Raw genomic sequence first — 24,417 nt, forward strand, 5'->3', positions numbered from 1 at the left:
TGTTCGTATCAGAGTGCTGTTTCAACAGTTTTTTTTGCCCACATCGTAAGTGCGTGTAGGAGTGTGGAGGTTAAGAAAAGAAAGGATGAAACGTAACTAAAGAACGACAAAGAAAAAGAGACAAAGAAAAGGAGAAGAAACGAAATTGGAAAGGAAGACTTTCTGGAGTACGCCAACTTTCCAAAGGCGTTCTTTACGCCACATTATTTTTGTACAAAGCATACAAGATCATTGTTGCGTCTTTGGCCATTCAATGAACTTAATAATTGTCGTGCAACAATGTCCTCTAACAATTACCTTAGATCAGTTTTGTTGTAAAGTGATCTCAGGGCCTATTTTACCCAACAATTGTTCCCAAGCTTTGAACACATTTTTGGAATCCATTTTTAATTTTGGTTTCTTTCTTCTTTTTCTCTCTTCCTTTCTTCAGGATTCCGTTGAAGTTTTGTACACGTATTTCATAACCGTTCAGAGTCATCATTGTGCCATTTGTGGCAGGCGCAAATACCAGGAACAAAGTAACATGAGCGGAAAACAAAAATTCATTCACTTTTCTGTTTCCTCGCAATTTCTTAATTCTTAGGAATTTGTTTCATTACTTTTCACTACATATCGCTGCGACTAGAAATATAGAAGTTTCCGTTTAACCCACAGTCCTCTTTGGTGTGTTACTGTCACTATGGAAAACTCCACAGTTAAAAGGTCTGCAAACTGTTGCAGGTTCCGGCATTTTGTCATTGCATTTCGCACGTAAAATTTCAGTCACTCTGAATGAGACACGTGGACAACAGGTAGGACTCTGCTAACCTTCAGACAAACAAACCGATTAACATGTTTCTTTTACGTCGAAATGTAGTCGGTTAACAAGCACTGAAACAGTCGCCTTTCGCGTGGAGAATTCCGTATGGTCAGGTTAGATCCGTCTGCGAAAGGAGTCGACCGACATCTTCACCGACAAAGAGATAAGAGTTATGTTGAATTCTGTTGTCGGAAGTGCAGACTGCAGTTATACAGCCTGATAAGTTTCTGTCTGCAGATACCAACTTCGTAATTTTTAAGGACAGCCTCCTTCGTACTCAAATCTCACTGACTTCTGAGGGATGAATTACACTAACGTCACACATTTTAGGGTCCTTAAATTATATATGGTAAGAAATCCTCGAACAATATGCAACTTTCATTGAGTTTTCTTTCTGTGAAGTGTAAAACACTAACATGGCGGTTGCATATTTTTTAAATATTTTTTGCTGGCTCCAATTTGTGAACCATTGGCATATGGCATTTAACAGAATGCCAAATTAGAGAACTCAGGAAAGTCACTGGGATGAAGACATCTTGGACGTCCATAGAAAAGGTGCAGAAACCGATTACAATCGGACAGTTTAATAGACAGAGAAATGAAATATCCATAGTTAATGATGCTGGTGATGTTTGTCGCTCTGACGCGTTGCCAAGAAATTCTTGACAGTGATCAAGTTTACATAGTAAATCCACAGACTGGCATGAATCACCACAAAGACATTTCAAGGGAAAAACAATCATTAAACAATGTTTTTTCCAGCATAATCAAACTTCGGTTTATGGAAGAGTTTGCATTTTAATACGTCCGTACTCTGCGGGAATTGTGTTAATTTGTGCACCAGTTTCGGAGCCAAGGTAACAACACAATGTCACAATCGTATTTATAATTCTACCATCCACGAGCGAGATAAAAGTGTATGCAAGAATGTCTCAAATTTGGACTGGAGTTCTGATGAGAAGCTGTTAATCTATAAATTAATTTGTATCATAATATACGAGTTATGACGTTGTATAGTCTGAACTATGGACTGCGTACTAAATTAAACAATAAATTAATTTTATAGTATTCTACTTTCTTGGCGATACGGTACCCATGACATTTCTGACTGGAAATTGCCTTAGGTAACGGTTCCTGAAGTTTTGACTTAAAAACACGAAATATTTTGTATAAAATAATCTTTTCTTTTTAGTAAGTTAATAATAGTAACAACGGCCAACTTTAAAACGATTATGGCGATTACATCGTCAGATTAGCCAACGGCTGAAAAGTATTATCGCATAATCTGGGAAATTCACGTGAAATGATACATATTTTGTGGAAACTAACATAACTGAGATAAAAGGAAAATTAATAGAATTGAAAAAATGATGCTAATTACGAGAAAAGTACATTCCGGAATGTAAATGTGAGCTTTCAGATTGCGACCGTGTGGTTTCGGTCACAGACCGAAGCACATACTTCAGAGATGGCATTGTCGATGATGAAATGAGTTAGTTGGACGAGGGAAGTCCAAAGCCACGTACAGAAACAGAGGAAGGTGCAGAAATAGGGAGAGATATATTTTGTCGACGAGATCGTTCGTGCTAATATAGACTATAGTTACGATTATGATGGACAGCGAATTTTGCGTGCTACTGCGTAAAAACGAAATCAGTTATCAGAAAGTTCTGTAAGTTCGAGACCAAAAATCGAATCGAGTTATTATTTCTCTATTCAGTCTCAAAAATTCTGAACTCGGATATGTCTAGCATTCAGATTAATGCGCAAATCGATCAATCATTTAGGAAATCCAAAAAATCTGCATTGATATGTCATCTGAAATGAGCAGCAAATAAGAAAAGAAACTGCGTAAATAAATGGCTTAAAGCTCAACAAAAGCATTTTATTCTGATAAATAGAAATTGTAGCGCTGGAAGCATAGCCATCGGGAGCAAAAATATTTAATACCTCCATTTTGCAGACGACCAAATTGTACGTTACCTGGAAAATGTGACAAGGAAATTGCAAGAAGAAAATGAAGCACAGGGCTTGACAAAACAAAATATTTATCAATCGGGAAATCTGGACATAATTTATCTCTTCGAAGGAAACGATATTACAAAACATTGATATTTATAAGTATTAGAGGATAAACATTTTTGAGGTTTGACGATGTAATTCTGGAGTTTAGAACAGAATAAATCTGACGACGTGAGGTTTCAAAGATAACTATTTTATGAGATGAAAGTTGGACAAAAAATTAAATAAAGTTTTTACAAAATGGATGGGATTTGAGGTTACTTCGTTGTTATTAACAACACTATGCTAATTCTAATAAAATAATAAAAAGTATATATTATATTAATATATTTCAGACGTTTGGCATTTTAAAAAAAGAGCAAGAAATTACTGACGGTGAAAATAGATTTTTGGAAATGATCGGCGATAGTACCTAGGAAAGGCAAAATTCCTGAGCTATGTAACTGGAAAGACAATGGGTTTACGAAGTGATATTTTAGAATACACATAAACAGATCAGTTAATATTGTGCGGACATGTGCAAAGTGTGGAAGACAACAGATTGCCAAAACAGGTGCTAAATTAGATGATACCAGGAGAAAGAAAGAGAGAAAGTCCGAAAGGCGGATAAAAGAAATCCATGACGCAGTGACAGAGAGAAAGAAAACTGAAAGGACATGTACGGGGTAGCGAATGACGGCGATTGGGAATCGGAAGATCCTAGTGATGTTAAGAATCCCATACATAAAAGGACGTACGCACATATTTAGGCTGATGAGGTAATTAACTCACAATGGCGTGGGTTGTTGCTATTTCCCTTGTGGAGGGAATAGTTTGTAAGATTTGGGGTTTTCACAGCGGTGAGTATGAAGATCTCTGTCTTCTGGGTTGTTGCGCCGTGTACTATGGTAGATGTTTACCAACGTTTCAGAGGTCATACTGCCTCCGTCATCAGGGCGATGAGTATGAAGATTTCTGTCTTCTAGGTTGTTGCGCTGTGTAGTCTGGTAGATGTTTACCAACGTTTCAGAGGTCGTACTACCTCCGTCATCATGACGATGAATCGATGAAATCTTCTTACTCACCGCTGTGAAAACCTCAAATCATACAACTATAAATTTGATTATTCATGGTAGACAGGTTACTAAGCCCATAATTAATTACGCAGATAAAGAGGCAGTTTGTTGTGTAAATGCGTGCTTCAGTTGGTGAATTTTACTGGGGAGGTCAGTCAGTATACTTTGTAGGTTGGTACGTGGTGTTGATTTGACGATTGGTTAGTGAAAGGCTACTCAGTCAGCTCGATAGGCAGTTGTTACTCCAAAAGCGTCTGTTTCTGTGATGAAGGGAAGCACGCCTCAGCCTCTGACGTCCTTAAATTCCGATTTACCGTATCAACTTGTCATTCAACACTTGACTTCACCTTGGTTTTAAATGCGAATTATTTTCCCTTGTGGCCGTTTGGCGTTGATGTGCCGTGTGATTGATTTCACGCTGTCTTTAATTGTTGGTTTATGTTTGTTTTCTTCTGTGGGAGACGCCATTTTCTTTTTATTGGTCTTCGGTGTTGAGACGCTTTCTGAATATGAGATGTGTTGAGCAAAATCTTGGACTTTGAAAGTATAAGTTTATCTACATATTTTATTACTGACTTTTTTATAAGCTGTGATAGTTTCTCAGCTGGACAAAAAATTCATGTACAGAACAGGAAGATCAGAGACCCACCCCTGAACCATATCCTGAGCCAATTTTAATCAAGTATACACCATCACAAATATATTTCTAGATGTTTCTCATGTGTGACTACGATTCTTAAGTGCCATGTTCCTTCAGGTTCTGAACGTAGGGGTTATCCCATCACAGTGTTGGTTAAAATTACTTTTCAGCTTTTGTAAAATACATAAGCAAGTCTATTTAAAGAATCTCGTCTAGCTATGATCCATGTCACTTGGTTACGAATCACTGTCTCTGCCCCCATCATCAGAGCTGTGATGTAACTAAGTATCCAGGCCCTCCAAATAATTACGCGAATCCATCACGCACGTTGACAGGTCTCATTTATCGTCGCCGTAAAAAATGTTATTTTGTCTTGCGGCTTCTATTCAAATTCTATAAATTAGTTTCCAGAAATATAATTGATTAGGCAATTTGTTTTAAATTATATATACAGATATTTTGTTTACAGTTTTCAAGAATTGAAGCTGGATTTTTAAATTACTGCTATTTTATTAAAGTGTTTAAGAACCATTTTGTTGCCTAGTCAAATTTCAAATCGTCGTGTGTAGCAAATATACCTCAGAGCGACTAAAGTAGTTAATTATTGTTAGACTTTTAATTAGTTAAGTTTAATAGTTTAGTTAGTTACTTTGTTAGTCCATGCGTATTAACATGTTCCGAGTATCGTATTATACGCCCTTCATCTGTTCCCTATTGTAATATTTAATGAAAACTACATATTATGAAGTTCTTCTGTTTCATACGTTCAAATGTTTTCCTCAGAAACAAACCTAAAAGTCTGTTCAACTTTGCAAATGTGGCGAGGGGTATTATAACGTTACTGACACTTATACAGTACGTTATTAATGATGCAAAAAGCATACAGACATGTTTTACTGGCAGCGAATTGGAACACACCCTGAATTCGTCCTTGTTAATAATTTGTTCCCAAGCAAGTGGCCTCATCATCTGTCAGTAATGAATGATTCAGTAAGAAGCCTACGAGCTGATTTAGTGGTAACTTAACTGACTGCACAGTAATTAGGAATATGGGTAAGACTTCACGTGATGACATTATCGCCCATACGCATGTGATAATTCGAGAATGGCTTGACAGATGTTTACGAAATTTTGTATGGACATTATGCAATTGCAGGCTACTCAAATCTCATACTTTCTGATTTGTTACAATTGGTACTACCAACATGACGGTTATTCAAAATCATTGGGTGGGAGAATGATAATACGTAATGACGCCATTTCCCATAATCCTTTACGAAAGCATGAAATATGGCCCATATAATACGAGAACGGCTGGAGAGATTTTCATGAAATTTGGTGTGGACGGTATGCCATTAGAAGCTACTCAAAAATTTTACTACCTAATTTAAAACAATCAGTAATATCAACGTGACGGATTGGGTTTGTATATGGAAATCAGATTTTATTATGAGTTAGTTTATCCAATGCCAGGTTTATTGTGCCAATACACCATGTTCGAGTTTGTAAATTTAAATCTACGCTTGTTGCAAATGTACTTATAGTTATTGCACAGTAGTATTGGAGATATTATGGTTTCAAAACAAATTTGACAGGCCGCATCAATTTATAATGTTCTTGTCATTGTCCGTCATCGTGTGTTTGGTAGGCCTGCAGTAAACCAATTGCTGTGTTTATATGTAGGAGCGTCATAATTGATTTCTTCTCGTGCCATAATGACTTCTGTTTTTTGGAAAACCCATGGTGATGGCCGATTTCCAGAGGTATGTCCTTGTTTTGTATCTTGCGAATTGTTTGTGTGATAAGTTGAAGCAATTCATTAATATTTTCAGTGTGAAAGTGGACGGGGAGGGGAGATACTTTACAGCAAGGCGTGACATGAAGTCCTTGAAGGCGTAAACCACATTAAATACAAAACGGGAATTCCAGAACGTCATTCACCGCTACGGAGTTACATGTCGCAGGCGAAACTAGTATCTGTGTTTACTCTCTCGTAATCAAATACCGCCGTGATACAACATCTTCTAGAAGAAGTTTATAATCATTTAGCCGATCAATAAATTATCTACTGTTACGAATCAGATTCATAATTATCATAAATGAGATTGGACCTGAGACACAGGACGAAGGATATTACATGGACAGGAACCCATTGAGGTTGAGATCAGCGAGATATGTTGCACGCATGACAGTGAAATGTGTCGTATTTTAAACATAAAACATGAAGGGAAGAAACATTTGGGAGGAGACGTAACGAAAGGATAATATTAAAATGTATCTTGGAGAGAAAGGGTGTAAAGTTATCGACTGGATTAAACTGCTTCGAAGGTGGGATTTCCTGAACATGATAATGAACCAATGAGTTCTATAAAGGACGGGCAATTTGTTGACCAGTTGAGAAACTGTCAGCTTCTGAAGAACAATATTTACTGTGACTTTTTTTATAAAAATTGCACGTAATTATATTTTATTAAACTTTACCAAAATCCCTTCACTTAATTAATTTTTTAATAATAGGAGTTTACAATGGTATTACCAGTAGGTTAAAAAATAGCTAATGCACTAGTTTCTGATGCACCTAAGTTTTTGTGAACTTGTTTCATGTAAGATTCTGTGGATAACAAATTAAGGTTGAAGAAATGTAATGTCAAAAAGTCAACTTCACAATAACGTAAGGTACCTTGGTCTTCACGAACAAAATGCTGTTGCCAGAGTCATGGTGTTATAACAGCCATATCTCTTGTCGAGAAAACGCTACGTCCTTTTTAATAAAAACCTAGATTTCGAAGACTACAATTGTTTATATCTATGGTGCTGGAACTGCTACTGTCTAATTCCACAAGACAGGGCCCGGTGTGTAAGTAATGTCTTTACCTAAATCAAGCATTCTAAGTCACAGCAAAACTTTCGTTTTACTTGTTTAGTGTGATGGCAGTCGGGATTGATAATTGCAGCTAGTCGACCTTAAACCAATTGGGCATAATTACTGTCTTCGTAATTACTTGCAGTTCATAAAATTTTCCTGACTTGACTTCAGATATTGGTTTTCAGGTGTTACTGTCATTCTAAGCCGCGATCACAGATCAATATCAACAACGACTATGATTGTGTGTAAGCCTAAGTACCGGGTAATTCTTTGTTCGATGTTCCGTATGTGACAAGAGCGGGTCAGTTGGTGTTGTTGACCTGGAGTACTTTTATTTATGTAAGGTAAGATTTCTTGATAAATGTTTGCATGTCTGTGACGAGTTTCCTCGACAGTCAGGGCCCGGTCGCTTCTCTTAGACTCACGATGTTGTAGTCAGTGGCGTAGCACATCTCGCTACTACGAAATTTACTTGTCACGTAGCAGACGCTGGTTAAGGAATTCGAATTCTTTACTTTCATGGACCTTTTTCCTATATAACTCTTCTTCATCTGCACAGTATCACTGTAAATTATGAATATGCGAGGGCGAAGAAGGAAGCGGTCGTGGGCTATTTTAAACGTTATCCCAGCATTTACCTAGAGAAACTTAAAATAACTACGAAAACAACGCTGAAGAGCCACCCTTACATAATACGTATAATCGATGCTAAGACCTCGCCAGTGTGAAGCGAGAATGACAGTGAACCGCGAAGTTTCTTTCGTCAATGCTATTTCAAGGTGAGGGGTGGAAAAAGGTGTACATATAAACTGGGTTGCTCAAAGTCGAAAACTAGTATTTTGTATTATAAAGTGTCATCATTTGTTGTTATCTTTCTGTTGTGTACCACGTACTGTCCTGTTATTTTATGTTAGCCGCTGGTCTGCGCGAGAGAGGAGAGGAAGCAGACGGTGGGAGGGGTTGCTGTTCGTACCATGACATATATTAATGCAGTATCACACAGGGATTTTACTGTTACACAATGGATTTATGACTGCCTACTGCCTTTCTTGGTTGGGTGTCCATCTTGCCATTTATTAATAAAGGCATTAATGCTTACTGAGCATTACTGAGACTAATTAACGCTCTTGCCATTAAATTAAACAAATGTGTCTGCATCTTCATGGGTTTTTTAAAAAGCTGCTAATACTATTTTATCTTGACGCAAAATGTTTTTCAATAATATTAAATGTTATATAATCTGGCATGCGCACTGCGTAGCGATTTTATTTTTTTATTGCCTGTCGTGCAGCCAAACGCCCAGCATATAATTCAAAGATAATGATTTGTGAAGTGTCAGTCAGTAAGTTCTAGAATAGTCATGGATTGATTTATACTTTGGTCTTCCGTGTTATTACGTCATGTGAACTTGTCGGAAGATGTTAACGTTTCGGGAGTTGGCTCTACTCTCGTTGTTGGCATTCAGTGTTCAGATGCAATGCGCGGTGTTTATAACTCTACCCTTCGTATCACGCTGCTTAGGCACAAGGGTTAACATTCCTAGAACCGCCACTGTTCCAGTGCACTGCACAAAGAACACGTGTATTTGTTTCAGACTTGCCTCAGGCACGCGGACGCACGAAGTTTGCTTACAAATCCCGCGTCGCGTTTCCACTTTGCATATGAACAAATGCATCACGTCGGTGCACTATAAAACTAAACTCACCCACACTTGCACCTGCGCAGTAGCAGGTGTTACTGAGGAGGAAATTGCAAGTGTGGTCCTGAACTACTCTTTACAGCATTCACATTGTAACCTCACTGTGTTCAATTAATCTTGCGATGTTGTGTCTGTCTGTCTACTAACATGTCTGACTGTTCATCTATCCATCCATCCTTCCATCACACCATCTGCCTTCGTGTCCGTCTTATCTGTTTGCTTGTCCACCACTAGTTATCCACCTATCCAGCTACCTAATGTACGTATTCGATGGGATTATCAATCGATTTGTCTCGTCTGTTTCAAAGTTCTGTTTCGTATTGCTTTGTCTTTTCTTTCCTTCCTTTGTCTTGTCGTGTAGATTCTTGTCTTGTTTTCACTTTTTGTTATTCCTTCCGTTGTCTTATACTTCCGTGTACTGTTTTGCTTTCTTTATTTCTCTGTCTCATCATGTGTCCCCGCGTTACCTGCAAATCACAAAAGTCTGAAACAAGTACAACGAAAGGAGCAAAAGAGAAACAGAACTGAAAGTTGCCTAAAGAAAGAGACAAAATGAGAGGCACAACAGGATAAAATAAATTTAAAACGCCTAAAGAACTTACTTTTCTAAAGTAGCACTTAAAAACATATCCCGAAAATTAGGCAGAAGAGCAGTAACAGGTATTTATTCATGGTTTATCAGAACTTTCGTTACAGAATATTAAATTCCATTACATGTATTTCTTGAAAATATTTACATGCAGTATGCAGGAATGCCGTCATTCAGCAGGCTTCTCACCTGCGAAAAGAAAGTGCAGTGGGGTTAGGTTAGGTTAGGTTCCTCTTTTTGAATGCTCTCCACGAGACAACCAAAAGATTGACACACGGATTCAGTGCAGAGACGAGACTAGTTACTGGAACGAGTTATCAGTTTTAGTTACTCCAGTCGCACTTGAATACGTACTGGCTTCTGTAACTCGCTCCAGTAACTCGTCTTCGCACTAAACCCGTTCGAACAGGCTTAGGCCGAAAGTCTCGATAGAGCAGTTGCAGGTTCGGGAGGTCCCAGATTCGGTCCTCAGCCCTGCGGATCTCCTAGCGAATGCCGAGACAATGCCTTAAAATAAGTCACGACTACTTTTTCCGCATTGACTTATTTTCTACATTTCAGTCTGTCTCCAATTCGGCGCGAAATAGTGAGTGCAGTTCAGAAGGCGTTAAATGCACGAAGATAATCAAGATTGACTCTTTGGGTTTTAATGACGCTGTTCTAACTAGATTTGGAATGGAGCGTCACATGAGATGAATGTGTCATTGATTAAAAGGGAGGTTATCGTCGCCTGTTTCAAGGTACTGTCACGTCATTCTTGTGGAGAGATTTTTTGGTAGACATAATCTGCAATCGATATTCTTATAGGCAAAAATTATGTTGCTGGGAAATTTAATCAGAACAAGAAACATTAAGTTGCATAGGCCTAGACGCATAAACACTTGTATTTTTATTGTAAGTATAAAATATAGGGCTAGTCCATGTAATACGCCAACAGATAAACGTCTCAAATAAAAAGGTATATCGCGAAGTCTTTATCATGGACCCATTTCCTGTACGAATTACCGGGTTGTATTCTTTCCTTGTTAGGTAAGGAGAGATACGCTTGCAGCAACATCATGTTTGCATGTTAACTCTAATAACTTTTGAATAAAGTTATGTATTTTCATGAAAACTGAACCATACGCCATGCCATAGGATGCTAACTCGTGTTTACCCTTTACATTTCCCACCACCATTAAAACCAATATGGCGGCAGTGTACACCATGATTAGACCTACTAGATTTCATTTCTCGTTGGACACATTTCAGCGGTTTGAAAGCATGCGTCGTGCTCTGTTTTTTTAAAAAGTAATCGTTTAGTTTCGTGCTTAAACTGACGGAAACCACGATAATAATATTTTTGGTAGCCGGTCTCTGTGAGGTTTGCAAACCGTTTCACCGTGATGTCTGATTGACTGAAGAAGAACTGGATTCGTGTAACTAACAGAAAACGAGTCTCAGTGCCAGCCACGTACAAGTTCCTGCCTGTCTGCCACCCAAACGTCTATTGGCCTATACGTGACCGTATGTTAATTTTTCTCTCTCCCTTACGTGTGGAGAAGCAAATCGTCACTCGTTACGCGGATACCTAGAAACGCCACAGGATTGTACTTGAGACGCATAAGCCGACATATCTGTGTCTGGCAATGCACGTAAAATGATGGTAGGAATCGTGTTGCAGCAGACTGTTTGTCCGTATGTCCGTACAACCAGGTACAAAATTTTAAGCAAGTTTCTTAACAGTTCTTTTTCGCGAATGTGAAATTTTTTCTGTTAAAATTAAAAACAAACGATAGAGCAATGTGTTTGAAGTTACAGGTAGATGGGGTACACAAATGGCCATTGTTTACATAAATAGTAAAAGAAATGATGTAATTATTAAGGTTTTCAAGGCGGTGAATCTGGAGATGGCTGTATTCTGGGTTGTAGCGCCGTGTAGTCTAGTAGAAGTTTACCAGTGTTTCAGAGGGCCTTGCTGCTTCTATCTACTGGGCGCTGACTCCTCTGAAACGTTGGTAAACTTTATCAGATTACATGGCATAACAACCCACAAGACTGTCATTTTAAAAGAAAGTAGGTTTGTTATCTTATTGAATTTTATTATTTCGAATGCGTATGGAGTCTCCGTTATCAACACATTCTTAATTTTGTATTAAAACTCTGCCCACTGATAATCATTGTGTTTTGTAATCAGTATTCTGCGACAGAAAATCACACAAATCCGATACTTCTTCTAAACTACTAAGTGATGATTTTGTTATAATTGAATAAATGTTTAGGATAATAACTGGGTTTAATGTTCTGTAGGTTTATACGTCCTGATACCAAACCTACATGACGACTCTAATGGTGTTAAATTTTCTAAAACAGAAATTGTCTGCAATATAACTCCTAATATGTAAGTCCCTCCGACAGTGCTTAATCAGAATGCAAGAGTTTTCGATCTTTAAACTGTCGATAATTCCGTTCTTGGCACTAATATTGATTTTTCATACATCTGTTAAGTTGGTAGTCCTGACCGCAGAACTTCATACTCTTTTCATCATTCCTCGATTCCTTCTTAATCCCCAGACATTTTCTTATCGCCTATAAAACAGAAATACTATTCAGATTTATTTTAACTTCACGAACTTTCGAGTTGTATGTAAGGATCGATCGAACATCTATAATGTTCAGTTGACCAAGTGACCACGATACGCGTCATATCTGTGTTGATGTTTGGCAGAAAGTACATGAATCATTGTATCATACATTACCGTAATATACAACTTGCACGTCGATCTGGATGTGATGAGGTAACTCAGGGCCTCTTCAAGGTCTGTTGTCTTCTAGTAACCCTCCTGGAGATGCTAAGTTTCTACCAAACAGGTCTGTAACCTGAAATACCCGACCTGAAGGACGAGCTAAGTTCGTATTCGAGACCCTGAAAGAAAGTAATAATTCTGTTTTTATTAGGCTATTTCTTCACCCTCTGGACTCGACAGGATTCCTTATAGGGCCAAATAGACAAGGCCGAAACTTGTCTGTATGCCCGCTTACTATTGTCCAACTTTACAGATACTTACTTTATTTCTTGCTTCGATTGGGCTGGATCATGTCTTTGTGTAACTACGTCTGCTAATGGGTCTATTGTCCATCCCCCAGACGATGCGCAAAAGAATATGGATCAAGGATAAAATCATACTGACAGGGGAAAACCGAAGGACTCTGAGAAAACCCTGTCCTAGCGTCAATTTGTCCACCACAAATCTCACATGGACTGCCCTAAGAATTAATCCAGGGCCTCCAGGGTGAAATCTGGCTACTAAACGCCTGTGCTATTGGACGACCTACTAGGTACTTAGACGATTGTTTTGTGTATTATCTGGTGAGGGACGAATCCTTACGTATCTAATGTGTTCCTTCTGCGAGACATTGAGCATTGACACAGAATGTTTACATATAAAACATCAATCAGCAGTTGAATACAACTTTTTTGCGGCTTCTGAGCTGTACTAGTTTCAAGTTACCATGGAAATACTGTAACGGACTAAAATAACAGCTTGAAAATCCCTCTCTGATTCCTGAAGTTGTGTTAGCTGAAGCACGAGACAAAATGTTGTTAGGGAAAGTGACAGTAAGCTTATCAACTGATCTGCTCGTCGCGTACCTTGGTGCATATAGTTCAGAACTCTCCCGCTTCGAGCGTTTAGGCTCAACGACCGTGCTGCCATCTGTTGCAGGAGTAGGAGTACTTGAAGATGTGCTGTTTAATGTGATATTTTTGTTCCTGCTCTGTCGAGACGATCCTCCTTTACCTCTGACTGTTAAAGTGGACTGCACTACAATTTCGTCGAATGCTTCACCAAACGCCGCTGTAAATGCAAGACGCAAACAAACCTTTTAGATTGTATACACTGAAACTAATTACGACATGATCAGTTCTGAAACCTATCCGAAGTAGCACACTGCTTTCACGACTCTGAAGAACTGTTCCATATGGATGTGAAATCTAGTCTCTCTAAGACAAGATGAGGGAATTTCAGTTTATGAACGCAGTATTTCTGTTTGAAACCCTGAAGAAAAGATGCAGGCACCGACAGGAGGATTTTTATTGAAATGATCCGCAAAGCAAGATGGCGTGGGTGTACTTAGTGAATTCAAATGGCACAGGTTAGACAACATTGTTGAGATTTCTATAGCGTGGTAATGAATCGTCAGCTTTAATAAAAGGCATGAAATGTCTTAACTGGTTGAACAGACATAATCTTTTCAAGACGGAAACTTCTCCATGAATATGTCCAGGAGAAATATCATTTCCGTGTGTGACAAAATAAGTCCACAATGTGACCTCGAAACTGTTCTGCCATTCAAGGCCCCAAGCCGTTTAGCCAGACTTAAACCAGTGCAACTGCCACACCTTTTAATGCTTTCTTTGTACGAAATGCATAACGCACAATGACGCCATGTTTGAGGCCCACACAGTTGATAGTAACTTATACATTTTCCGTATAACTTCCTTATTGTACAAAAGTTGAAGCATTACAAAATATAGAGCACACCTTCTACAACTTTTCTTTAAAACATTTGTGGGTTTAGTTTGCATTTCACGAAATAACAAGGAAAATAATTCTTTAGTGCAATTAGGCGAAGACAAGTGGCATGCACAATTACCACACTTGTCCTCCATTGTGGTGTGAGCTCTGACTGGACATGAAAAGATGTTACGTGGGAGGTAAGGTGAACGCCAGGTTAACCTTCGCACTGAGAGGGGACTGACATTGACTTAGTAAAGATGCTTGTAGCTTCCGCTGTGCAAAGCGTCTACAGACTGATACTTATTACTATATTCGAGGCCCAATTAATCCGTGGCTACCCCTTACTCGCGCCACAAAACCTCAAGCTTGGAGTTCCCCCACGAAAATCATGCTTCTTATTGATGAAGATATTTTTGGACAACCTCAGTCTCAGACTGATTCTCAAACCTAAGCTTTGGAAGCGAAAGTTGTCAGGTTTATTATATATCCATAACGCTCAGGAGGAACCGGTTCGAATCTCGGCCGACTACAGACTAGCCATACTGGGAAGTTCAGTGTTTTTCTCAGGATTTGTAGGAGAAAGCCGGAATAATAACTTTAAATAGATAATGATGGCGGTTTTAAAGTTTTCTGTCTATTCGCTATTACCAAAAAGTTTTCATTTCATTTGACGATGCAGTTAAATCAGTGACGTTAAGTAAATCGCAGTAAACTCCCCTCAAACGTCGGTAATCTGCTATCAGACTACATGACGCTACAGATGACAGCCATTTTTATACATGTTTAAATGCCTATACGATTATAAGTGAGGATTAATTCTGAATCAGATCGGCTGATACGTGTTAGCTGATGAAGAGAAGAAAAAGAACTAACTAAATTTATTTAGTGATTAAAGTTCAACGTAGTGTATTCCAGTAGAGTACACGTTTTCTGAATGTCAATTTCCAATCTTGCGTAGGTACAATATATTAATTTGTTACTGACAGAAATATATTGCTGATAGTAAATATTGTTGATATATTTTATTTCGTTAAATATGCATTGTGTCAAAAAAGTTTGATACGAAGGTTATGGAACTAAATTAAACCCATATTTTGTCTCCTATTTTTTCTGTGATGGACAATTTTTACAGTGTAGTAAAACACATTAAAACTTACATTTCGGGACGTCAGCCGCTTGAGAGACTGCGATGATGAACAAGACTGCAACAGCGAGGTATAAGATGTCTCGTTGACACGCCATAATCGTGTCTCCTAGCGACCGGCTGAGCAAAATGTGTCTCTGTAATGTACAGATCTTACACCAGTCTCAGAGCAGTGATCTGACTCGACCAGATCCGTGTTGTTCCAAGATTAAAGCGGCCCACGACTGTCTTTTCTTGGTAGATACGAACACAGCGCTCCTCTGCCCTAGCCGGTACTTGCAGAGCAAGTGGGGATAATGACAGAGGCACTTGAACGGGGTCTACTGACAGAGGCATGGTAACTACGTATCCATATAAGACGTACTGTTTTATTTTGCAGTGTGAAACTTTAGGCGAGATCGTAGCTTGAAGTGATTTGAAAAATGGGGAATATTTTGACCTAAGCAGAGGATAGTAACAGAAAGTTTGAGAAAAGTGCTTGAATGTTTACTGTGCGTCAAATATTATCAAGATGACCAAACAAAGAATGAGATGGGTAGGGCATGTAGAACATATGAGGGGAATGAAAGTGCATGAAAAGTTGTGGTCGGACAACCAGAAGGTACGATGCCAACTGAGAGACTGGCATAGAAGACAGGATAATATTAAAATGGCTCTTTAAAAAACATGTGATGATAACTGGACTCACCTGTTTCAGGAATGAGACAAAAATTGGGCTTTTATGAACACGAAAATGAACATTCGTGCACCATAAAAGGCGGCCAATTCCTTGGTTAGCTGAACTACGACTAGCTTCTCAAAAAAGGATCCTTCTGCGTAGAGCTGATGTCCATTAGTGTGCTCCTCAGTTGTGTATGTCTGTGTGTGTTTGTAGTTTCCCTCCACGAACCCCATACGCTTTCTTGGTGCTGTGTTTACGCACAGGGACAAATTTCCCTTATTTATTTGTGTTTATTTGAAGGCGCTGTCAGCAGCTCGTACAGTAGTCTGCAATACCGAATGATAGGTCACTGAACAGTGAACAATGAAAGGTAAAGGATTTGGAAGAAGGCGTTTGTGGCGTAATTTAGCGTCCTGTATTATCTCCGTGTAGCAAATGGAATATCATTACGAAAACGTCGTCGAAATATGCCATTTGGTGTTTCAATAAAGAATGATGGGATGTTATAAAAATGGACGTTGCGAAAGCATATTCTAAAAAGTCAGCTGGATTCGAGTGCCTTAGGACAAGGTCTTGTAACAATACTTATTTTTTTTCGTATGCAATAATTTGGAATTAGGCTATATAGTGCTCAATAACTTGGTACTTTCATTTCTTGTCGTTGCTTCACAGCCTGACTCTGTACTGTCTAGAAATTGTTTCTAATGTCAACTGAAAGATAAATGACTCACATTAGCACACCTGACTGCAAAAAATCCTGAGTCGTCAGGCTGCATTTCAGTATCTGATGCAATCCAAATTGTTCTCAACACTTTTCCTGCAGCGTCATACTAAAAGCTGCAGACTGTCTTCTGGGTTGTTGCGGTTGAAGTTTACCAACTTTTCAGATGTACTTGCTGCCTCCATCACCAGGGCTACTCGAAGCCATGAAAACATGAAATCATGTTGTAGGTTAGTTTGAAACTCCTCGCTGCTAATTCGATGTCTGGCGCTGCCTGTTATTTGTCAGGACACGGACGTTCGGTTTGAAGCCAGAGAAGACAAATTTTAGTTCTCTTCTCAAATGTTGGAATGCATTATGATTTAACGATGTTTTCAGTAGCTCAGACACTACAGAGTCAAGTGATAGGATTATTAATTAATTTGGAAGTACATGGAAGAACGCGGTTGTGACCTAATTAAGCCTTTCAAGCCATAGCTCGTAATATTTAAGAACTCAGTCCGTACCTCGAAGAAAACACAACACTTTACCTTTACAAAGATAAACGTCTTAAATTTAGACAAGAAAATAATCTCTGTTTACAGTGAAAGTTACGCGAAACCCATAAACACTAAAGGTAGAGTTACAGCAGGTGGTACGTATAGGTACCACTGGACTGTAGATGGTTAAGTAAAAACCAGCAGATGCTTTTTACTTTTATGTGCTAATTGCAGCTTGTAAGACAAGATCATGAGATTCTGCAAATTGGTTTTAAGTGTCAAGAAATGGTCGAAAGGATTTTGATTCGATGATGTCACAGATGAAAGATATGTGGAGATGAGTGATCAGTTAGTTTCAGATCGTTGTATGTCTTTCGTGGTATGGAAGGGGTTAAACAGTTTAACGCAGAAATCTAATAAGCAGTTGTTATTATCATGATTCTCTTCTTGTATATTAACCGAGGTGTCTCTGAACTGGATTATTTTTAACACGTCGACATAAATGTATTTTCTGTTCAACTGCCAGCGAAATCTTTTCAGTTTTATGTGGCTGTGGTATAAGTTACCAGTTTAGTTCACGGCTTTGTTGTAGAAGTAGGAAAGGTGAAGCTGTGAAGGTCTTTCGATTCTATGCAAATTTGTTGATTCATTAAGTGAGTTCTTGGTGAAATGGAATTTTCAAGATAAACTAACCCTGTGGAGCAGATCATTTTCAGTACTTCGTTCTCTCAGGAAGAATGGTAATGCTGCTGAGGTGATGCAGACACAGAGCGAATAGTCGTGACCCACTTGTTCGTATCAGGAAGTCACATAAACCGTCTGTCTGCAAGTAGGACTGGCGGGTCAATTATCCATTCTTATGCTCGCTCCTCCTTCCTGTACTGACGTTTTCTCCGAACTCCTATGATACAAGATGACCTAGAGGGCATCTAGTAATTCTCTTACGATTAATGACAGTGGTCGATTCATCGTACTGTAGCTATATTGGCCACTGACCATTTGTATGAGACGTATTTAATACTCGTATAAACGACGTTTCGGTAACCAGCTTTGCACCCCAATAGATGGTTGCTACTGTGTATACAAACAGTCGTCCATAAACATAACTTTAATACAATCAAACTACACTCGCATTTCGGTGAAAGCTATTTTTCAAGTAACGCTGTATCTAATATAATAGCAGGCATTTGATATACGAGGTGCGATCGGAAGGTTTCAAGACTGCGCGTATAAAAACCCGTACACTTATCTCAGGTATTAAATTCATCCATCATTCTCGAAGTAGTTCCCCTGGGAGTGAACACAACGATCCCAGCGCCGCTGCCAAGCCTGGAAGCATCCCTGGAAATCTTTCTTTGTCAGCCTGTCAAGCACCATCTGCGATTCTGCCTGAATCTCTTGCCAAAGACTCGCCAAAACGGCTACGGAAACCTATGAAATGCTAAAGCAAGCATTTGGGGAGTCCGCAATGGGTCGTGCACAAACTTTTGTGTGGCATTCACGTTTTAAAAATGGCCGAACCTCTGTCGATGATGACGAGCGTTCTGGACGACCATCTTCGATCACAACGCCGAAAATGTTTCGAAGATTCGGCAGGCCATTCACGAAGATCGACGTCGTACCATCAACGACTTGTGCGACATTGTTGGGATAGGCTATGGGACCTGTCAGCTGATCCTAAAGGAAGAACTCCACATGCGACGCATCATGACAACTCGCCAGCGCACACCGCCCTCAAAGTTCGGCAGTTTTTGGCCTCAAACACCATGGCCGTCATCCCGCACCCTCCTTATTCGCCGGATTTAGCTCCGTGTGACTTCTTCCTCTTCCCAAAGATGAATATTCAGCTAAAGGGAAGGAGATTTGAGACGATAGAAGATATTCAGGCAGAATCGCAGATGGTGCTTGACAGGCTGACAAAGAAAGATTTCCAGGGATGCTTCCAGGCTTGGCAGCGGCGCTGGGATCGTTGTGTTCACTCCCAGGGGAACTACTTCGAGGGTGATGGATGAATTTAATACCTGAGATAAGTGTACGGGTTTTTATACGCGCAGTCTTGAAACTTTCCGATCGCACCTCGTAAGTGTAGGATATACGTAATGGATGGCTTTTGTGAAAGTCCATAAAAACATGGGGTTTCTTGGTAGTTACCCCATTTTGTTTGGTTTGTACAACTTTGTCGCAACATTCTTTGATACAGCTTTCAGTTCTGAGTACGAGCACTATAAAACCACGAAAAATATATTCGCATTGTCCCATCCAGGGAATCAAACGACGGACCGTCGTATGAACTGGTGATGTGGCCAGTTCCATGAAAGTTGTGCTTAAGCTGTAGGGTGTCAGTCTCCTTATTAGCTCATCGCCTACAGATAAAAAAAAATCGTGAAAGTGAAAGGCGTGGGACTGGTCGTTAATGACAATACCGAGGCGAGAAATGCTACTCGCGGCCGAGTTTCTTCAAGTCGTGACATTTAGATATCAACGGGCCGTGAGTTCAGTGGACTCAGGTCTCAGCATCATTCGTGTTGCCGTTGATATGATATCAGACGATTGTCTGCATGCGTTTTCTGACAAAGTGCGTGTATCGACGGGTAATGCAAAAGCTCTCTCTTGTTTTATCGTCGATAAAATAAATATGCTTCTATAAAGTTCGATATCAGAGTTCCGCATTAAGAGTTCTTAGTTGAAATACTACTTAGACGTTACAGTTCAAATTAATTTCACATATTTTTAAACGGTTTATAATGCAAATAATAATGGGTAAATGCGCCCTTAAATTATATATTAACCATTTCAAGAACAGTCGTAGCCCAACTATGCGTATCACCTGCTTTAACAATTACTGATTCTTGCAGTTTGTATTTCTGTGTTTCTTATGAATGTCAGTGTAAAGAGCGATTATTTAATTGAACAACATTAGCCAGTTAATTTTTGTAATGGAGAAGTGTTATGTTTTCGACATGAAAGGTTTAAAAGCCGAATTTAGTTTACACATGCTATTCAGCCATGCGCTGTAGATCTAGGGTACATGAAGTAGGTGACAAGACAATTGCATCAACTAATTAATACATTTATTTCGATGTAGTACATGTAATAAATATCACATAGGCCTAAATGATTTTTACAAAAACGTTTACTTTTATACAGATATTGTGAAAGACATCTAGTTGATTTATGGTTATCTGGAAATTGTTTTGAGGGATTTTTTTCATGTGAATAATTAAACAGGCCACCATCATAAAAGTATTAAGAATGTTTTAAAATAAATTAAAATTGTCCACAAATACCATACGTGTGCAGTTCACAATGAGAACTTTTTTCCCCACAATCTACATTCTTTTTCGCAGACGTTGAAGTATTCGCAATATTAAGTATATGAATTTATTTTATAAATTACAATATTGTGAAATGCTCGCTGAGACAGCATTGTACAGTTTCATCATTGTGAGATACCAGGTTCTCGTGGCGGATATGAAGATGGCTGTTTTCTGGTTTGTTGCGCCGTGTAGTCAGGCAGAAGTTTATCGATGTGTCAAGCTCATCTCCCTGGTGATGGAGGCAGCAACAACCTCTGAAACGTCGGTAAACTTCTACCACCAGACTACACAACAACCTAGAAGAAAGCCATCCCTTAGTTTCTTCATTGTTCACGATGGCGGATGATATCTTCGGAACACTAGAAGAACTGCAGACACGTCTGCGGTGCGACGAAGAGGAATTCAGCTTCAGATCTGCGAAGACGAAAATAAATATTCCATAGAAGCTGTCTAATATTAGTTGCGATAATTGAAAACAATTATAAAACAATCGTAAAACAGAATTTATGAGACAAAATGGGCATTGACTGTGTTCTGGGATGTTTAGCCGTGTAGTCTCTTAGAAACCGACTGACGTTTCAGAGGTGCTGACTTCCACCTTTATCCTCACGGAGGCTACTTACTTTTAGTAGTAATTTTCGAAATCGCTGTAACCCCTGCTACCTGCACCTGCCCCAGCGTTGGCCTGGCTTTGAGAGAAGCTGGCGGTTAAGGGGCCAATCCCGAAACTGGCCGATTGGCTCTGACTGGATGCGAAGTTCTGGCTACCGGAAGCCCCATGAATACCGTATTCCCCACCAGTGCTTCCAGCTGATGCCTGGGCCTTTGTGAAAAAATATGAAAATTACTACAAGCCATTTACTTTAACTTTAACTTAAGCTTTGTGTGTTTACAAAGTCACCCAGTGCAACTCAGACAATGAAATGATTAACTGCGGGCTGGATAGCCGAAGTTCGATTTTTTCTCTTAGGTTTTGCGTCTGGAAGCCATCTGACCAAATTCATTATCATAGACGACAAGTTGCCTGATGGGGTAATCTCCCACCAGTAGCAACAACCCCTAGTTGAAAAAGTCAAGACCTTCCGCTACGACAAAAATCCCGTAAGCGTAAGTACACACCTGTTATCGTTTTTAGGCACTGTTTACCATTTCCAGCAGGGGTAAATTGGCCGCATCGTGAAGCTACGTCACGAACATAACTCCAGCTGATGGCAAGGGATTTTCAATCCGAGTTTCAAAGGAACAAGGGACAGACCCTGGTTTCTGTTTCTCTAAAACTCTTTGACAATAATTTATTTAAAATTGTGTTGGGCATTGCCCATTTTCTGACGTTTGCTCCTGTCTTCAGGGCATCCTTACACTCATGACCGCTGACAGTGATATCGCAAATAAAAGAAAATATATGTAAACAATACCAACAACCGCTTACCTGTGCTAAGCTTCCAGAGAATCCATTACCGCCATTACCGCCATGGCCATGGTGATGCCCCTTCAGACCCAGGAGTCCCAGGATCGGAGACCGCCTGTCTCTTACAGTAGCTGTAGGAGACAAGTGTTTCACAGTTCAACCAATTTCAATTTATTCGTGTCAGTTAAAATCTGCTGTTGGAGAGCTACGCACGTTACATGTAAGTCATTACACATAATCATTCGTTTTTCCTTGTACTTCACGCCATATCGAAGAGATTCCCAAGGTCTTCGTGTCATGTAGGAATGTTATAGGACAATTCTTACGATAAGACGGTTTTCAAAACATTGTAAAATATTTGTTGCATTGCTGCCTTGCAGATTAAAATTAAATCAGTCCAACAACTTCTAGTGCACATCCAACTAACTACATGCATCAGAGTTTTTCTACAGAAAGTTAACAGCTACTCAGCTATTCCAAAATCCCCGCTGTTATGTGACCCGAATGTTCATTACAGAGTTCAAAAAAAGACCACCACTGGTTCGTATCCTGAGTCATACGAATCCAGTTCACACCCTCCTGCTTTACATCTCTAAGGTTGATCTTAATACTATCCTCCCATCTATTCGTGGGTGTTGCAAGAGGTCTCTTACCTTCAGTCCTTCAACCAAAATTCTGTACGAATTTCTTTCTCGTCTCCCCATACGTGCCAAATTTCCCACCTGTTTCGCCTATCTCGATTTCATCATCCTGTTACAAATTATGAAACTCCGAATTACGCAGTTCTCTTCAGCTCCCTGTAACTTCGACCCTATTTGTACCAAATATTCTCCGAATCACCCTGTTCTCAAACACCCTTGATCGGTGTTCTTCCCTTAATATGATCTATAAAGTTTCACACCCATAAAGATACACTAACAGATTCATCCCAATGTTTTGGGAATTCTTCCTTACTCCAAACAGAATTAATAAATTTGTGGACCTTAGAACTTCATGTATTACCACCTCTGTAGATTAGCTTTGCCAGAGTATGATCAATACCTATTAAACATTCTAAAAGCAAACTCAATCTCATTAAATCTAAGATCACATGCTAATGACTTATTTTATCGAAGTACGATGTGGCTGTGGAAATGAAAAGTAGAAATTGACAGCTACGCCACCATATTATGAGCTAATTTCATTAGCATGGTCAAATAGATAATAAAAACATGGAACTGAAGTATACGTGATACCCAAATATTTACCTACGTCTCCCGTTGGGTTAGCTGAGATCGTCATCACCAACAATGATGTAAAACAAAACGCTGACACAATTTTAGAAATCATGTTGAAGTGCAGGCAACTCAGATCTTCTACGGAAACGGAAAACCGTGGCGCAAACACTTCATACAACTAACTATCCTTTGAACACATTCAGGCTTTTTATACTCTTAGCGCAAGGTCGTCTTGTCATTTAAATGAGGAAGATAACTTCCGCGAAATATTGTAGGTGCGTTCTTGTGTATTTCCGGCATATCAGACAAACATTTTGGATGCTTTTAACATATCACGTTTGAGTAAATGATCCTTATATGAATGTAAGTCCGTCATATAATCATATTGTTAATACTGTTGTAAGTAAGGGTCAATTTTGTGGACACATGTGGGGGAATAGAAGTTTAGTCATGAGTGTAGGAAGATGTTAAGGTTCTCAGGTCATTTGATTAAGGGCGCACAGAATGTTGACCTTCTGGCCGCACTGGCGTGTCGCAAGCAGAGCTGGACTATTGAAAATCGAGAGTTTGAGAGTTTATGCACACTGAATATGCATTCGAATAGCCTCATTATCATCTTTTCCCGAAGTTAATATTTCCCTCAATTTTCAGAAATAAAACTGAAGAAAATCACATTGGCTATTCAAAATGTAGGTTCTTACAGGACGTTAAAAGTTTTTGAGTAAAGTCGACAATTATCGACGTATTAAATATTTTTAAATGTGTATAGTTATTACTGTTGGAACACAAAATAAGAACTTATTTATGTATCTTGACTGACAACTTCTGATAAAGTACCTAGTTTATCTCAACACGCACGAATTTAATATCTGCTCGTAGCAGTCAAATATAGTGTGTTCTTAATATGGACTCAGAGGAACTTTATTAACATTCTGTAAAACTGGACTGTGCCATATTAGAGATGGTTAGTCGCCACCTTCTCACAGCGGAGGTCCGGGTTCGTGTCGAGATCAATTCGTATGTGGTTTGTAGTTGATTTACAAGTGGCAGTGGGACAGGTTCCTTGCTGTCGGAGTCCTCCGGTTTCTCTCCACCGTTGCTCCATTTTCATTCTGGGGTATGGACTATCCGACCCTTAGCGGTCTCAGTTCCACGCATCGTGACGATAACAGAATATGAAAGACTTTTAATCCGCACAAAGAACTGGTTCATGACCTAAGAATAGCCTATGCGTCTGTAAGATCTACAACCATATTTTACGTTTTTTGAAGCAGTGAATATTTAACGCAACACATAATTTC

The 24,417-nt window shown here is 39.2% G+C and overlaps 3 protein-coding genes across 4 annotated transcripts in view; 1 reads left to right on the forward strand and 2 right to left on the reverse strand.

Annotated features, from left to right (window-relative positions):
* The window catches only part of Asap (ArfGAP domain of ASAP), a 180,350-nt gene that overhangs the window by 28,533 nt on the left and 127,400 nt on the right, over positions 1-24,417 (forward strand). The gene's annotated exons all lie outside the window — the stretch shown is intronic.
* On the reverse strand, positions 9,720-15,588 carry LOC110835382 (uncharacterized). Of its 2 annotated transcripts, none has more exons than XM_087351900.1 (4): positions 15,327-15,588; positions 13,302-13,506; positions 12,404-12,575; positions 9,720-9,854 (listed from the first exon to the last, which is right to left on the reverse strand). In XM_087351900.1, the coding sequence occupies exons 1-3, from the start codon at positions 15,409-15,411 to the stop codon at positions 12,464-12,466; spliced, it is 402 nt and encodes a 133-aa protein (XP_087208026.1). In that variant the 5' UTR covers positions 15,412-15,588; the 3' UTR covers positions 9,720-9,854; positions 12,404-12,463. The 2 variants fall into 2 exon arrangements, with proteins under 2 accessions (XP_087208026.1, XP_087208025.1); XM_087351899.1 differs by having other exon boundaries at positions 9,720-9,859; positions 12,409-12,575; positions 15,327-15,587.
* Positions 20,229-23,302, reverse strand: LOC110835385 (uncharacterized). Its single transcript, XM_087351818.1, has 4 exons — positions 23,147-23,302; positions 21,921-22,030; positions 21,115-21,314; positions 20,229-20,905 (listed from the first exon to the last, which is right to left on the reverse strand). The coding sequence occupies exons 1-3, from the start codon at positions 23,226-23,228 to the stop codon at positions 21,117-21,119; spliced, it is 390 nt and encodes a 129-aa protein (XP_087207944.1). The 5' UTR covers positions 23,229-23,302; the 3' UTR covers positions 20,229-20,905; positions 21,115-21,116.

The sequence above is a fragment of the Zootermopsis nevadensis genome, unplaced genomic scaffold (genome assembly GCF_977971745.1).
Source record: "Zootermopsis nevadensis isolate Lab colony 2312 unplaced genomic scaffold, Znev_1.0 Znev_ptg000020l, whole genome shotgun sequence".
Classification (NCBI taxonomy): Eukaryota; Metazoa; Arthropoda; class Insecta; order Blattodea; family Termopsidae; genus Zootermopsis; species Zootermopsis nevadensis.

What these genes read in the sequence shown, in the direction of transcription:
- LOC110835382 (XM_087351900.1), bottom strand. Translation starts at nt 15,411, where the DNA reads ATGGCGTGTCAACGAGACATCTTATACCTCGCTGTTGCAGTCTTGTTC. An exon ending in AGCGGCTGACGTCCCGAAAT is followed by an intron (nt 13,507 to 15,326) that starts GTAAGTTTTAAT and finishes TTGCATTTACAG; the next exon opens with CGGCGTTTGGTGAAGCATTC. An exon ending in TCTGAACTATATGCACCAAG is followed by an intron (nt 12,576 to 13,301) that starts GTACGCGACGAG and finishes ACTTTCTTTCAG; the next exon opens with GGTCTCGAATACGAACTTAG.
- LOC110835385 (XM_087351818.1), bottom strand. Translation starts at nt 23,228, where the DNA reads ATGATTTCTAAAATTGTGTCAGCGTTTTGTTTTACATCATTGTTGGTG. An exon ending in TAACCCAACGGGAGACGTAG is followed by an intron (nt 22,031 to 23,146) that starts GTAAATATTTGG and finishes TGTCTCCTACAG; the next exon opens with CTACTGTAAGAGACAGGCGG. An exon ending in TCTCTGGAAGCTTAGCACAG is followed by an intron (nt 21,315 to 21,920) that starts GTAAGCGGTTGT and finishes TTTTTCACAAAG; the next exon opens with GCCCAGGCATCAGCTGGAAG.